Source organism: Maniola hyperantus, chromosome 2, assembly GCF_902806685.2.
Source record: "Maniola hyperantus chromosome 2, iAphHyp1.2, whole genome shotgun sequence".
Lineage (NCBI taxonomy): Eukaryota > Metazoa > Arthropoda > Insecta > Lepidoptera > Nymphalidae > Maniola > Maniola hyperantus.
Genome location: NC_048537.1, coordinates 843312 through 858807, shown reverse-complemented (window position 1 = coordinate 858807; position 15496 = coordinate 843312). Strand labels below are relative to the sequence as shown.

The following is a 15496-nucleotide window of genomic DNA, read 5'->3' as shown; positions in this document are numbered from 1 at the left end:
TGATTTTAAAATAATATAATAAGGATACTGTTTAGATTATGTTCCAAATATAGATATGCTTAAGCACTAATGGGCTTTTATTTAAACCTTTACTCCTGTGGGCTTTTTGAAAAGTTATTCAGTCTACATTACAAAGGAAAGCAAGGTACTAAAACGGCAACCTCACACTGGAAAGTGCAGTGTCGCAAGACCTCTCACTAAGTGGACGGACTACATCAAACAAGTCGCAGAGAAGAGATGAGAACGTAAAGTAATCACAAAGTAATACACAAAAAAAAAAAAAAAACATGACATATTGCATTAGATAAATCGGATAAATCATAAATTAATAAATAATAACCAGGCTCAAAAGAGCTAGAATCCAGAGTTGTGTAAAACCAGTTAAAGAAAATTGCTACAGAGTACAGACAGCAGACCCTGACACTGACAGCTGTCTCCTTGTGTGTTGTTGTTTTTAAACTTGCAAAAGTTGTTTTCAATTTTGGTGATATTTACCTATTTACAGTTGTTCATTTCCAATAGGTAATTTGCTATCGAATGTCGGAACGGAAATCAAAATCACAGAAATCAGTTTTATCTAAGGAAGTATTTTTTTCTATTTTCTGTGAAAATTGAAATAACCGCAACCCTTGTCGAGGTCGAAATGGATGCGTGCTGTGTGGACGTCACAGTGGAATTCTTGGCGGTAGCTTTTCACAATATAATGTACTATGCTTCGATTTACCCGAAGAATATTTTCGAAACGCGGAAAAAGTATGGCATAGTGGTATACCGGTGTGTTCACCCTGATGTGAACAAATACGTGGATAAATGCTTGAAAAGTATAGGGAGCGCTCTTAAAACTCATGACTTGCATCGCGTGGAATTTGCAGTTACCGATGCGGATTTCAGGCCTGGACTTAAGTATGTTTTTGATTTTGACCGCATGGATGATTACGACGACGCAGCAGACGCGTATTTGGTGAGATGTGAACAGAATTTGCGTGCGTTTTGCTTGCTCCTTGCGACGCAGAGTCGCAAATTCAAAGGCTTGCCTGCGGACTGCAGCTTCGCGATCTATCTGCACACTAATGAATCAATCGCAGAGGGGCTGGCAAGTACGCCTGATCTAGAAGACTTCCCCCTTGTTGAAGCAGAAAATGAGGTCCAAGAAATGGACAGTATATTGCCAGTTAGAAGATTCACTATCAGAAATTACAGCATAGACACGTATATAGAACTTCTGAAACCATGGACATTCTGTTCTTAGTTTTAATCCTTCCTGTGTCGCTCCCTCAATTTTGAGGATCGTGGCTCCCCTTAGATCTTTGCTACGATGTTATCCATTTCCCTCTGTTTATTGCCGCGTGGATTGCATCACAGATAGGTGTGGCAACCGCTTTTTTTATTTGGTCTGACCAACGTCTCCGGCTAGGTCTATCTACTACTGTATTGTATAAAGTTGTTTTTTTTAAGCAATGATTCAGTGATAATTTTCAGAACCAATGTGATATTAGTGACAATTACAATAATGTAGAACTAAGTAACTTAAGAATTAGAGATTTAATAGTAAAAGTCATACATTTGTTTTGTTCAACTATAAGAGTTTATTTTAGAAAAAAAATGGAAATATTAGTAAAAAACATGTTTTGAGTTTAACAGCAATGATTTTTTACTCCTTTTCTTACTCTTCAAAGGGAGCCTCGCAGATCAGCTAGTCTGTGTAGAGCCTTCTTCATGCGTATGATGCTAAATTACTTATATCATAATATGTAGGTAATATAGATAGATATTTATTTTCCTTCCACAGGGCAAAATTTTAGTTTTAAGCACCTAAGTCTCGAATATATTTCATCCCAATCCATGTACGCTCCAAGGAGTTTCCTAACATTGCCAGATTTATCTTCATATGCATTTCTGCCGTGTAACAATCGGACGTTATCAAACACAAGAATATCACCCGCTTTCGTCTTGAACTTGGCAGCGAATTTTTGATTTAGCTCGTAAAATAGCCCGTGAGCTTCGTACCATGGCTTGACAGTTTCAATAGAGCCAGGGAAATGGCTGCCTCGCTGGGGCACCGAAAAGTTTATCCTTTTAATTTCACCATGTCTATCCAAGCATATAACGGGCGATCTGTATAATTTAAAGAATTGGTTACCGTGTTCGACACCCACATCAGTCCACTCGACCTCAGTATCTGTTAGGAGCTTGTATTCTTCTGGATGATGCTCCTTCATGTAGCGAGCAGTGTAGTGACAATCTGCTAGAAGATTCTCTCCTCCTTCACTCACGGTTTGCACTAAGCAGTGCAGCATGTTGACTCCCGGGCAGTACTCATAGTACGGCAGATCGACGTGCATTTGCAAATTGCTGGATAGATAGGCGACATTGCTGGTGTTGGCCACATTTTCTACAACAAACTTTACCCCATAATGAGTCCTTTTTATGAAGCCAACTCTTTCTATGATTCTGTCCAAGGCATCGTCAGACTGCGGTGTGTTTTGTATGAGCACCACACCATATATGGCAAGATCATGTAGCCAATCATAAAGTGCATCATCACAGTTAACTATTCTATCGTAATCGTGCTTTGAACAAATTTTTTGGAAGTCCTCACCATGCCAAAGTTTTTTCACAGGGCGGTATAGGGTATTGGTGTACTTCAGTTGGTCCTCAGGGGTGAAACTTCTGAATTTTAACCAGTCCAGTCCATATTTAGATGAATGGTCGTCGTCCCAGGTGACTTGAACGGATGTTTCGTCCTGAACTACGGTTTTGATCTGGACGTTAACGTTGAATTTGCTCAAGTCGAGGATGCGGCTTTTAGCAGATTGATGGAAACACTTTTCGCATTGGCAATTGTCCCTGAGCCACACATTTGGAAATCTTAACGGTTTCCCTTGAAACTTTATCGTCATAAAATCGTCTTTGACCCATTTGTGCAAAACACTGTTTCTATGAAGTTTATTATGTTTAACGTCCCTAAATAAATCCAACTGTGGTTTTACTCTGTTCGTAACACTTAACCTCCGTAACAAGATGTTGTGAAACATGCTGAACTTTGAATGGCACAAGTACTTACGCACAATTGAGATAAAGTTTGCTCACACTGGTAGATAAATTATAATCAACCTTGCTAAGTAGGTATGTATAATATAATACAACATGCAATGTAAATAATGTTAGATAAGCTTTTATGATTATATTTTGAAAAGAAGTTTGTAAATGTTTCTTCTTTATTTAATGAACATAACCGAGTTGGTATATAAAGCGGTGATAGACTAGTGGATAAGAAGTCTGCCTCCATTCGGCAGATGGGGGTTCGATCGCGTGCACGCATCTCTAACTTTTCGGAGGTACATATGTGTGTTTGAAGCAATTCATATCATTTGCTTTGGTGAAGGAAAACATCATGAGGAAACCTTCATGGGCCAGCGTGGCAGGCGATGGGTTGATCATGATGATGATGATGATGAACTGAGTAAACAGTACGCGACCGAACGTGATGTAACTACATCGACTTTTAGAATGAGAATAGCAGATTTGTAGAGCTTCGTCGTTGAAATTTGTAGAGCAGATTTGTAGCGTCTCCGTCGTTGAGACCGACAAAACGTCATATAGGTATGAGTGACAGAGACAACGCTCTACAAAGCCGAAATGTCATTCTAAATGCCGGTGTACTGTAAGTACAGTGCACCTATTTTTGTGATAAAATAAAACTACAATTTAGGAGTGTAAAATAAAATTATATACTTACCTAATTATTAAAAAAAAGATTATAAAGATGCGATTTAATCGCTAAATAGCGTCTATTTTTCTTACCAACTAGCTTATGCTCGCGACTTAGTCCGCGTGGACTACACAAATTTCAAACCCCTATTTCACCCCCTTAGGAGTTGAATTTTCAAAAATCCTTTCTTAGCGGACGCTTACGTCATAATAGCTATCTGCATGCCAAATTTCAGCCCGATCCGTCCAGTAGTTTGAGTTGTGCGTTGATAGATCCTTTTCCTTTTATATATTTAGATTAGTCAAATAATTTTTCATTTATAATCAAAATATTTCATGTTTTTATAAAAAAAACCGAGTAGAATCATGGTGGCTGCTGCGTTTATGGCACCTTTGTCTGTCTAACAATTAATATCACAACCAGTAGGAAGTTATCGTTTAATATTAATTTTGATCTTATGATACGCGTTACTGAGGATGCCGCGAATGTTCCAGATGTCGTCGAAGTTCTCCGGCTGAGTGTTGAAGTTGCTGTCCGTAGCCTTCACCCATATTTCCATCTGCACACAAAGAAATAGTGCGTATAATCTTTTGAAGTAAAACTCCCAACTGGGTCCAAGATCCCTGAGCCCCTAGACCTACAATATCATTGCGAAGCTATGAGAATTACTTAGTAATCTACTATGCTTAATTAAAAGCAGGGCCTTCTCATAGGTAGCACGAATTAAAGCCACAAAGAAACCTCACCAACTTAATTAAAGTACCTAGCAAAATAATAATTTTAAAACAAACATTCAGTATTACCAGAACTTCCGCCAGACCCTTGATATTTCTCCGAGGTCTCGACCGATTAAGTCAATAGAGTTCGCGAGACGTCCCATAATTTTTTCCCTACAAAACCCACTTACAAAATCCATTGAAAATATATTAAAATCGATATACTATTAATCAAAAAATATATTTTTTGTTAAAACGTCACAACATCTACCTGTTTAGCGTCCACGGGCAGTGCTATGCTCCACAGTGTCCACGCATAGTGCGTGCGCGACGCGGCGTCATCGCTCTGAAGTCGCGCCTCGCGCCAAGTGCGTCCGCGGTCCGCGCTCACGTCCACGCGCAGTATCTTAGCGCCCCCACCAGAGTATGCGTAACCTATCAATAATTCATTACTACTTTTGAAAAAGAAACTATATGCGTTTATTTTAAACGAAAAGATTCGTGGGTATCATCTATAGTTTCATCTATGCTCTATACCCACGAATCAGTTCCAGTTCATAAAAAAATCCCGTTTAATTTTCTTTGATTTTTCTGGACAATAAGTAGATATAGCCTGTACAAAATGACTTCTCATGCGCCATTTTAACTGTATGGGTCAACTGCCATGTCAAAAGTACGGTTCACCTTTAAAATAAGGACTTAAATCTTGAAAAATTTGACTCAGAGAAGTCATTTTTTACCCATTATAGTGCATCGAATTTCGTCAAAATTGAAAATGAAAATGAAAATCTTTTTTTATTCGTATAAACTTTTACAAGTGCTTACGAATAGTCGGATGCATCTACCACTGGTTCGGAATGCCTTTCCTGCCGAGAAGAACCAGCAAGAAACTCGGCGGTTGCTCTTTTCAAATATTTGATATAGGTACAAGATTATGCCATGTATAAAATAGTATTTGCAGTGTTGTGCGTTGCCGGAACGAGCTGCAGGTCAAATCCACGCTCTTTTATCATTTAGATAATCTTCAATTGTGTAATATGCTTTTTTCAGGAGCATATTTTTAATAGATTTTTTAAACTTGTGCAAAGGTAAGTCCAAAATAGTTTGCGGGATTTTATTATAAAAGGTAATACCAATACCCACAAATGACTTTTGGACTTTCCTGAGGCGGAAGGCAGGAGCTGCAAGTTTGTCTCTGTTTCTAGTTAGCCTATTGTGTAGATCACCAATTTTCTTGTAACTAAGAATATTTTGTCTTACAAAATATATGTTATTATAAATATATTGAGAGGCTACAGTAAGGATATCTATTTCCTTAAATTTCTCTCGAAGGGAATCGCGTGGTCTTAAGTTATAAATTGATTAACAAATAGGCCAAAAATGACACGAACTGACATAATCCTTCATCTATACTCCTAGAACATGACGCACACTTCTGCTGAATTTGTAGCTGGCGCTCTTGTGAATGCACAAGAGTCAGGATGTCAAGTGCAAGCAGACATAGGTTCCTAAGCGTCCTAGGCATCTTTGCTTGGTCTTTGGGGATAGTCATGAAACAGACTTACAGTGGCTTCCATAGTGTCTCAGCATAATGTTTATTAGTCATTGGTTTTTTGTGAATAAAAGTTAAAAAGATAAAAAGACTTACTGTACCAACCCTTTTTTTTAAATCCAGCTACTGCATCACACTGGAGGTGTCGAAGGACTGTCCACAGCTGTCTGTCAGATTGTAAATATGTTGAAGGCCTCTCTTCAGATATCCTGAAATAGACGTACCTTTAACTTCAACTTGTCCTTTGCGAGGTGTGACAGTGTCGCCCTCTACCGGGTCGCAGATCGCGGAAGTGACTGGTAGACTGTAGACCGGCGGGGCGGAAGGAAAGTCAGCCGTCTCCCACGTGGTGGACGCGTTGAACGACCGGTAGTCCCTCTGGTGCCAGTGCGACGGACTCTCCTCTGTCGATATAGTGATTGATTCTGTAGGGGAATAACAGCTTTATTGAGGGTATGTACGGAATTTGGAAACAATCCGGTTCGAAGGACCATAAATATGTAACATGCATTTCATGTCCTAAATATTCATTTACAGCACATACACATTAACCAGATGATTGTAACTTTTGAACTATTTAGTAATCAACGAATTTCAAAACTAATATTACACGTCTGTCTGCTAGCTTTTCATGGCCCAACTGTTTAACCGTATTTGATGAAGGCATAGAGTTAGCTTGCATCCCTAACTATGGAGCAACAGGTCGATTCCACCCTGCATCAATTATTATTACAAGCGCAATAGTTATGATTGGCTGAACTTATGGTATTCTTGTTGCAACAATACATTGTAGCCAATAGTGAGCGAGCGTCAACCAATCAAAGGTGATTGCGATCGTGATATCGTAGCCGTCATTCTATCGCAATGAAACCGCAGGGCATGAGAGAGTAATTGCCAACGTTTTCAAGTTTCATGATGTGTAAAAAAGCCATACATACGTAACCATTTAACGCTTCGGACAGCGGGCGCTCCAGGCACCACTACCCTCAGAGGGTATCCGTGGTCAGGGGGCAATGGAGCGCCATTCATACTTGTAGCCAGCACTATCTGCGAGTTGGAGTCCACTGCCATATGGAGCGGGATAGACGTCGAGAAGTTCACGCCCGTCGCATCTATGTCCGAACCCGTGAACTGGACAAGGAACAGAATACAATGTCTTTACGGACAAACAGAAAATACTGTCCAATTCTTTGACACATTTTTCCACAGAGCTCAGTTATTTTTAGACCAGAAAAAAAACAAACGGAATTTCAGTGCAAGCACGGAGATTCGATTGCTATTGTCATGTCTCCTCATTTTTTCACCAAAGAATTTATTGGGTGATTTTAACGAAATAAGCTTTTAGCAAAAACGCTAAGTTTCCCGGGCCACACCTTAGTGCTTCGTTGTGCAAAAAGGTTTCATGTAAGTAAACCCCGCTCCACTGCGCGTTGCTGATGGCTCCAGTGCTCCTCCTTTCACTGGCCTCACCTGGTTCACAATAGACTTACAATAACATGCTTTCCCGCGACATCGTTCACATCGAGGCCACAGTGTATCAGAACATCGCGCAAGTAAACCCCGCTCCACTGCGCGTTGCTGATGGCTCCAGTAGTCCAGCTCAGCCCTTTCACTGGCCTCACCTGGTTCACAGTAGACTTACAATAACATGCTTTCCCGCGACATCGTTCACATCGAGGCCACAGTGTATCAGAACATCGCGCAAGTAAACCCCGCTCCACTGCGCGTTGCTGATGGCTCCAGTAGTCCAGCTCAGCCCTTTCACTGGCCTCACCTGGTTCACAGTAGACTTACAATAACATGCTTTCCCGCGACATCGTTCACATCGAGGCCACAGTGTATCAGAACATCGCGCAAGTAAACCCCGCTCCACTGCGCGTTGCTGATGGCTCCAGTAGTCCAGCTCAGCCCTTTCACTGGCCTCACCTGGTTCACAGTAGACTTACAATAACATGCTTTCCCGCGACATCGTTCACATCGAGGCCACAGTGTATCAGAACATCGCGCAAGTAAACCCCGCTCCACTGCGCGTTGCTGATGGCTCCAGTAGTCCAGCTCAGCCCTTTCACTGGCCTCACCTGGTTCACAGTAGACTTACAATAACATGCTTTCCCGCGACATCGTTCACATCGAGGCCACAGTGTATCAGAACATCGCGCAAGTAAACCCCGCTCCACTGCGCGTTGCTGATGGCTCCAGTAGTCCAGCTCAGCCCTTTCACTGGCCTCACCTGGTTCACAGTAGACTTACAATAACATGCTTTCCCGCGACATCGTTCACATCGAGGCCACAGTGTATCAGAACATCGCGCAAGTAAACCCCGCTCCACTGCGCGTTGCTGATGGCTCCAGTAGTCCAGCTCAGCCCTTTCACTGGCCTCACCTGGTTTGACAAAACAATTACAATTCAGTCAAAGGCCCCCGTCAACTGCAAGTCATTAATTGAAGGGTTATGGCGTTGTGACAGTCTCCACATATTGACACTATATGACTCTACTCACTCACACAAAAAGGATCGTACAGCTATCACGTACTGCAAGCTTGCGACGTAGAAATTTACAACGTGCAAACTAGATGGCGCCATAAACAACTTTAATAACTTGCTATGGAGCCGTATATCGCGCAAACGAAGTTTTCACTACGATTTGACATAATATTAGGTAAATGTGTTTATTCCTTTTGTGGAATGCATAAACGAAAAATGCTGTCACTGTTTTTGCAGGTTATTGCTGTTTTAATCATAATTTCCATTGAACCGTCGAGTTCGAGAAAAAATATTATTAACGTTTCTGAAATCTAAATCCCCATATCTAAATACCGGTTAATACTATCTCAAGATATGTCGCCCTGCTGTATACTGAGTAGGTACTGACTTACTGACCTTGTTCATCTCACTGCGCCTGTTCCCCGCACACATCAGAGCCGCGTTGAGAGTCGCGGGGCGGAACTTATGCAGTTCGTCCAGACTGAACTCCCTCACGGTGGTGGTTTTGCCCACCAGTACAACCTTTAACTTGTGCGTTTTAGCGTCCAAGTCTGGAACGGGCATGTGTTGACGCACGTAGAACAGTTCACTGTTAACAAAAAATGTGTTGTGGGGCACCTGACAGAAGCGAAACTTCTTACGCATTTTAGGTGTATACAGTACTGCCACTATTATAAGCTACGTCGATGTACTTGCGCAGAAATATTACTTTTCAATGGCGCGAAAATATCTCAGCCAATCATAACATGCGTATAGACTAAGCAGCTTTCACTGATGCATCCATATCAGAAGTGCTTCGAGTTTTCCAAATATTTGTCTAATCTATTGTTGAACAGGTTAACAGAACTTGACATAACCACATCCTTAGGCAATTTATTCCATATGTGAGCAACTCTGTTGGTCAGAAAGTGTTTTAATGGATTTGATATTGCTTTTGACTTGCGCGAAAATATTTCAGGCAATCATAACACGCGTCAGTCTGCTTTTGGTTGTTACCTGGTTGGTCCACTGTCGACTATGTATCAATCTATCAGTGTAACGACTCACTTGGGAGTGTCAAAGTGCTGCACCTGCAGCTTGGGCGGTATCTCCGCGTTGAAGGGCTTGGCCGTCTTCACCAGCAGCCGCTTGTCGCGGTACGGCTCTTTGGCCCACAGCTCGTCGTTGCTGTGGTCCACTACGTCATCGTCGTGGAGGTTACCTTAACAATTTTTTTTTGGTTAAATTACAGCACTAAGATCAGAGCTTTTCGATATTTTATCACATGGTGTCCATTCTAATAGGATATTTTATCCTTTTTTTTAAAGTGTCTTAATTTGATCCTAAAGTGATAATAAACTACCAAAAAAATTACATAAAAAATATTCGATTGCTAAGTGCAATAAAAATACATTTCAATTTTGCATGTCAAATTTCGCCACGAAAACACTAAGTGAAATACATTACAATTTCAATCCATGTGACGTCACAGTCGGAATTAACATGGCGGCTGGGTATCTTGCGTTTTGGATATTATTTTGTTGAACAGATTAAAAAAGTGAAATCTTTAAAATGAATTATATATTGCTAATACATTATATTACATAATACATTTGTTTGTACATTTTCAGATTTTTTTCTCGCTTGGTGTGAAATACTGTATTCTTACCTATCCTGTAGCTCTCAAGCAGTCGGTACACTTCGTCAGTCTTGTGCATACCATATACATTCCAGAACGGTTCTATACTCAACCCCGCTGCGTTATAGATCTGCTCTCCGCCAGGGTGGGAGGGAAGGAATGACGTCACGTCATACACGCCGTGCTTGTATGTCACCCAGAAACTTTTTCTGAAATCAAAATGTTGTATCAGTACCCTTATTATAAAAGTGTCCGAGGATGCCCGAGACTTCGTCCGCGAGGAATTAGGTTTTTAAAATCTCTTTGATTTTCCGGGATTAAAAGTAGCCTAATGTCACTCTCCAGGCCTTTATCTATACCCATGCAAAAAATCATGTCAATCCGTTGCACCGTTGCGACGTGATTGAAGGACAAACCAATAAACCAACACACTTTCGCATCCATACTAATATTATAAATGCGTGTGTCTGTCTGTCTGTCTGTCTGCTAGCCTTTCTCGGCCCATCCGTTCAACCGATTTTGACGAAATTTGGTACAGAGATAGCTTGCATCCCGGGGAAGGACATAGGCTTTTTACTCCTACTTTTTATCCCGGAAAATCAAAGAGTTCCCATGGGATTTTTAAAAACCTAAATCCACGCGGACGAAGTCGCGGGCATCATCTTGTTTATAATAAGGGTACTGATTGCAAAATAAACACAATCTCACTTGTTATCATGTTTGCTCACTTCCTCAGCTGTGAAGGTGGGTAAATCTTGTCTTTTTGCTCCAGCCTCAAACACTTCTTTGGTATCTGTGCTTTCTTTCTGTTTTACTGAAAGGTAAATAGATATGAACTTTATTTCAGTTATTAAAACCTTTTGTATTTTAGTATTTTGTACTTTTAAACTTATAGTGGGGCGGATTATCTTGTACACAATCTCTAAACTAAACTAAAATGACACATCTAAATCTATTGCTGTCCCTGTCATAACGTTTCTTGCAGAAAAGGATAGCACTAGATTTAGACCTGTCAATTCAGTATAGTTTACAGATTGTGTAAAAGAGAATCAGCCCCATTGATAGAAAAGAAAAATTCTTAAAATATACGGAATATCATCAAAATTGGTTAAACAGATGGGCTAGCAAACAGCCAGACAGACATTTTTGCATTTATAATATTAATGTGGAGTAGGTGTATCTTAAAAGTTGAGTCAAGCAAAAAAAAATACTGTGAAAATATTTTTCTTAAAATTCACTATAACACTTGACCATCTTCTTCTTCTTCGCTCTGGGCTGGTTTCCGCACTTAAACGTTTCCGTCTGTTGTGCGTGACCATGTGGCGGTTACTACAATAGAAACTAGATGGCGCTGTTCAATCGATGACGTAGTCCCGAACAAAGGTACCGCCGATAGTAATCGCACTAACGGCGTTTTCTGCAATCTGGACTATATATAGAAGTTTCAAGACATAACCGTCGGCCCAGCTGGCGCTATCGAGCACAACCAACCGCTCGGTGGGAGATCTCCCCTTTGGTACGGTCGAGCCTGCACACCGCTCCCGTACAACCACAATCACACCTGATGGAAAGTGATGATGTGGCCAAAGATGGGACACGTTTATCTAGAACTCTAGAAGATGCCTATTCACTCTTTCTACACTAAAGATACCCAGATTATAATTGGTAGAAAATACAGATTGCGGAAGAGTATTCCAGACCTTAGTCATACGTATCAGGAATGACGATGAAACAAGTTTCGTTCATGTAGATGGAATGTCGACGACATAAGTATGTTAACTCGCCCGACGCCATGGTTCAGTGGTAAAAAAGTGAAGACAATATTGAAAAGTTCTTATTCTTATTAATTACTGAGATGAGTTTCTAAGTTTGTTGTGGGATCTTCTCAGACCTGGGCGCGTTTGGAACCCTTTGCTAAAGCTACAGCTTTAGTTTGCGTAAAAATTATCGCTACTATATCTTACAAATCCAACAACTGACAATCAAAAAGTGTAATTTATTACGTATTTTGAATTTATTATTATTGTTATTTGATTTGATTTGATTTGATTTACTTACCATTTATTGCAGATCCTGCAAGAACAGTTCCTGCTAGAGCAAATGCTGCATTTCTATTGAGCTTCCACCTTTCTTTATCTCTATGCTCATGTTTATAGTACCCGTGATACTGCAATATTATTGGTGCATAGTTAGGAACTTTACTTTGCCTTAATAAAGATCTGAAACCAAGGAGGTCATTTTACTATCAATATCTTAATTCTTGACTACTGTACCATCAGGGTTCTTAAACCTACTTTTAATCTATAGTTTATACCTACTAATAAATAAAATTGAAGTGTCTGTCTGTAATATCAAAATAACTACTAGATTATGGTTATTTGAACTGTAGGTACCATAACTGAATCACACATTTTTAAAATTTTTGTCTGTCTGTTTGAACGGGCTAATCTCCGGAATGGCTGAACCTGTTTTGACGAGATTTTCACAGACAAGTAGAGGATTAATTAAAGAGTAACATAGGCTACTTTTTTACTGACTTTAAAAAAAGGAGGCGTTGTGTTTTTCTATCTATATAAGTACACCGAAATCTCCGAGATTTCTGAACCACGACAGTACACACATTGGTATGTACCTACACACCCCAGCGGTGGTACAAGATCGACAGACGGTTACATTTTCGCATAATTATTACAAAATGGTACGTCAAGACTCTACCAGCTGTTCGGAAAGTAGATTCTCCTGAGAAAAGCGATATTCTATTGATAAAATATGAACAAAATAATACCAACTTACTTTAATAAAGCGGTTTTTAGCGACATGTCTTTCCTCAGAGATGTTAATCAAATTAGCAACAGAACCATACTAAATCGACCTTGTACTTGGCTTAATCTTATCTCTTGTTTATAAAGAAGTGACGCTGTGGTAACAAACAACGAAATACATCACAATATACCTACTGAGTATTTGTCGGTTTTTTCAATTTCATGTTTTGTTTGTTTTGAAAGACACCATCACCATTACCATTTGACAGTTGACACTTGACAAATATGCGTTCAAAAATCACATTTACAGAGAATGAAGATATAAATAAGTCAATGTGGGTAACTTTATACTACTAAGGTTAGCCCACTTCCATCTTAGACTGCATCATCAATAGGCTACTTGACACTTTTTTTAAGTAGGTCTTAAATGGTTAATATTTGTCCTATTAGATCAAAAAAATTAACACTATATTTTTTTGCGCCCTAAATACCGTAAAACTTTAATTTAAAAATATATTTTTCTTAGACAGGTGAAAACACACATTATCTGTGCTCTGACGTCATGCATTTGTAAACAATAGCATAACCTACCAAAGTTTAATAAACATGACTTCTAAACTAGTTTACATGAAAAATATAGTATTTATCGTTATTGTATCATCCGAGAATGTAAAAACGCATCGATAAAGACCACAGGAAAGTTGTGGATTAGAGTGCCCAGTGAAATAAATATACGTAACACGCAAAGACTTGCTTAAAGGGAGCCTATATCACTAACGACTGCAACCCAAATTTATTTTTGCGAAGATCACTTTGTTGTAAGTCTTACTTAATAACTTATCAATTTATAAAGAGAAAACGATAATTTTTACGTTTACTATGAGTTTTTAGAAATATATAAAAACTAGCTTATGCTCGTGACTTCGCCCGCGTGGACTTCATAAATTTCAAACCCCCATTTAACCCACTCAGGGGTGGAATTTCAAAAAATCCTTTCCTAGTGGATACCTTCTCTTTACCTACAAAGAACACACCCACCAAATTTCATGTATCTAGAACCAGCTGTTTAGATGTTTAGGCTGTGCGTTGATATATAAGTTAGTCAGGAGGACTTGAAATTTTATATATATGGATACTACGTTAGTCAATAGGGATGACATTTGTTTGTTTACATATTTAATGACGTCACATCATGGCTGACAGCGTTTTCTGAGTTTCAAATAAAAATAAAAACTGTATTTTTTTAAATTGGATTTATATATCCATCCTGCGTTTTTAATAATTGTTATTGATATATTTCGTTGTCTTAAGCAAAATACTATAATAAATAATCATTTATTGGACGAAATTAGATATGAGTCAAGTAGCCTATTCATCACTTACCACCAGGTGAGATTGCAGTCAAGGACTAACTTGTATCTTAACAAAAAAAAAAGTCCCCTAACCTAACCGAACGGTATTTAACAACTACGTTCAAGCAAGGAGGATTTTTGCGACAATGACCACCTTCTAAGGGCGATTGTGCACTCATCCGTATTCGGTTCATATCCGTGATTCTTCGAAGCGGCCGTCATATGACATACAAATACGTACTCATTCGATTCGTAGGTATTTTTACGGAATCCGTGACTTCACGGATGAGTGCACAAACGCTCTAAGTCGATCGTCCATCCATTTATAAACTTGGGTCAAGGATGCATCGACTGATATGCATTGTAGCAGCAGCCAGCAACTCACATTTCATCATACAGCTGTTCTTTTTCCAAGTAAACTAACTAAGTAGTTACTTACTCAGGCTGCAGGCAGGTATCTGCTCGTATTGTTAATTATTTCATTAACAAAGTCACAGAATAAGTACCTACATTTTACTAACTTATGCGCGCGACTTAATCCGCGTGGACTACACTTTCTAACCCCTATTTTACCCTCTTATAATGGTCGAATTCGCAAAAATCCTTTCTTAGCGGATGTTTATAATATCATAATAGATATCTGCATGCCAAATTTTAACCCGATCCGCATGCACGAAGGCGACCTCTTGACGACCTCTCTGACGCAGGGGTAAGCGCTGGTGGCCTTATTAGTGGGAGGTCCCGGGTTCGATTCCTGGCAGGGATTTGGAATTTTATAAATTCTAAATTTCTGGTCTGGTTTGGTGGGAGGCTTCGGCCGTGGCCAGTTACCACCCTGCCAAGCCGTGCCGCCAAGCGATTTAGCGTTCCGGTACGATGCCGTTAGAAACCAAAGGGGCATGGGTTTAATAAAAACGGCCATACCCCTTCCAGGTTAACCCGCTTCCATCTTAGACTGCATCGTCACTTACCACCAGGTGAGATTGCAATCAAGGGCTATCTGATTTTTAAAAAAAGCATCGTGAATCTCGCTATCAATCTCACCCCACCCTCTCCTCAGGATGGGCGCGGCGCGGCGACAGCTCTCGGTAAGACAACAGGGATTTTCTTTATTAAAAAAGTTAAAGCGCTGCGTGCCGCCGAATTAATGCATAAAATATTATGTCATAGCAAAACGAAGATTATTGGGAGAAGGGATCGTTAAAGTTCTACTCAGATTATGTATTTAAAATTATAATATAAGGAGACCTGAAGTTTTCCAAGCAAGCGTACCTAATTTTTAATTCAACATTCTTTTAAT

General features: G+C 39.7%; 3 protein-coding genes across 3 annotated transcripts; 1 reads left to right on the top strand and 2 right to left on the bottom strand.

Moving 5' to 3' along the window:
• On the bottom strand, nt 1-3090 carry LOC117987986 (gamma-butyrobetaine dioxygenase-like). The gene has a single exon (XM_034975084.2). The coding sequence runs from the start codon at nt 3033-3035 to the stop codon at nt 1773-1775; it is 1263 nt and encodes a 420-aa protein (XP_034830975.1). The 5' UTR covers nt 3036-3090; the 3' UTR covers nt 1-1772.
• LOC117988006 (mitotic spindle assembly checkpoint protein MAD2B-like) lies at nt 644-1644 on the top strand. Its single transcript, XM_034975106.2, has one exon. It carries the CDS (start codon nt 644-646, stop codon nt 1247-1249), a length of 606 nt encoding a protein of 201 aa, XP_034830997.1. The 3' UTR covers nt 1250-1644.
• Nucleotides 3091-3713: 623 nt separating the features above from the next.
• Nucleotides 3714-13093, bottom strand: shop (sulfite oxidase). The gene is made up of 11 exons (XM_034975095.2): nt 12876-13093; nt 12141-12301; nt 10791-10896; nt 10113-10291; nt 9512-9665; nt 8861-9053; nt 8231-8362; nt 6919-7111; nt 6205-6405; nt 4700-4863; nt 3714-4271 (listed from the first exon to the last, which is right to left on the bottom strand). Exons 1-11 carry the CDS (start codon nt 12899-12901, stop codon nt 4143-4145), a joined length of 1638 nt encoding a protein of 545 aa, XP_034830986.1. The 5' UTR covers nt 12902-13093; the 3' UTR covers nt 3714-4142.
• Nucleotides 13094-15496: the final 2403 nt, after the last annotated feature.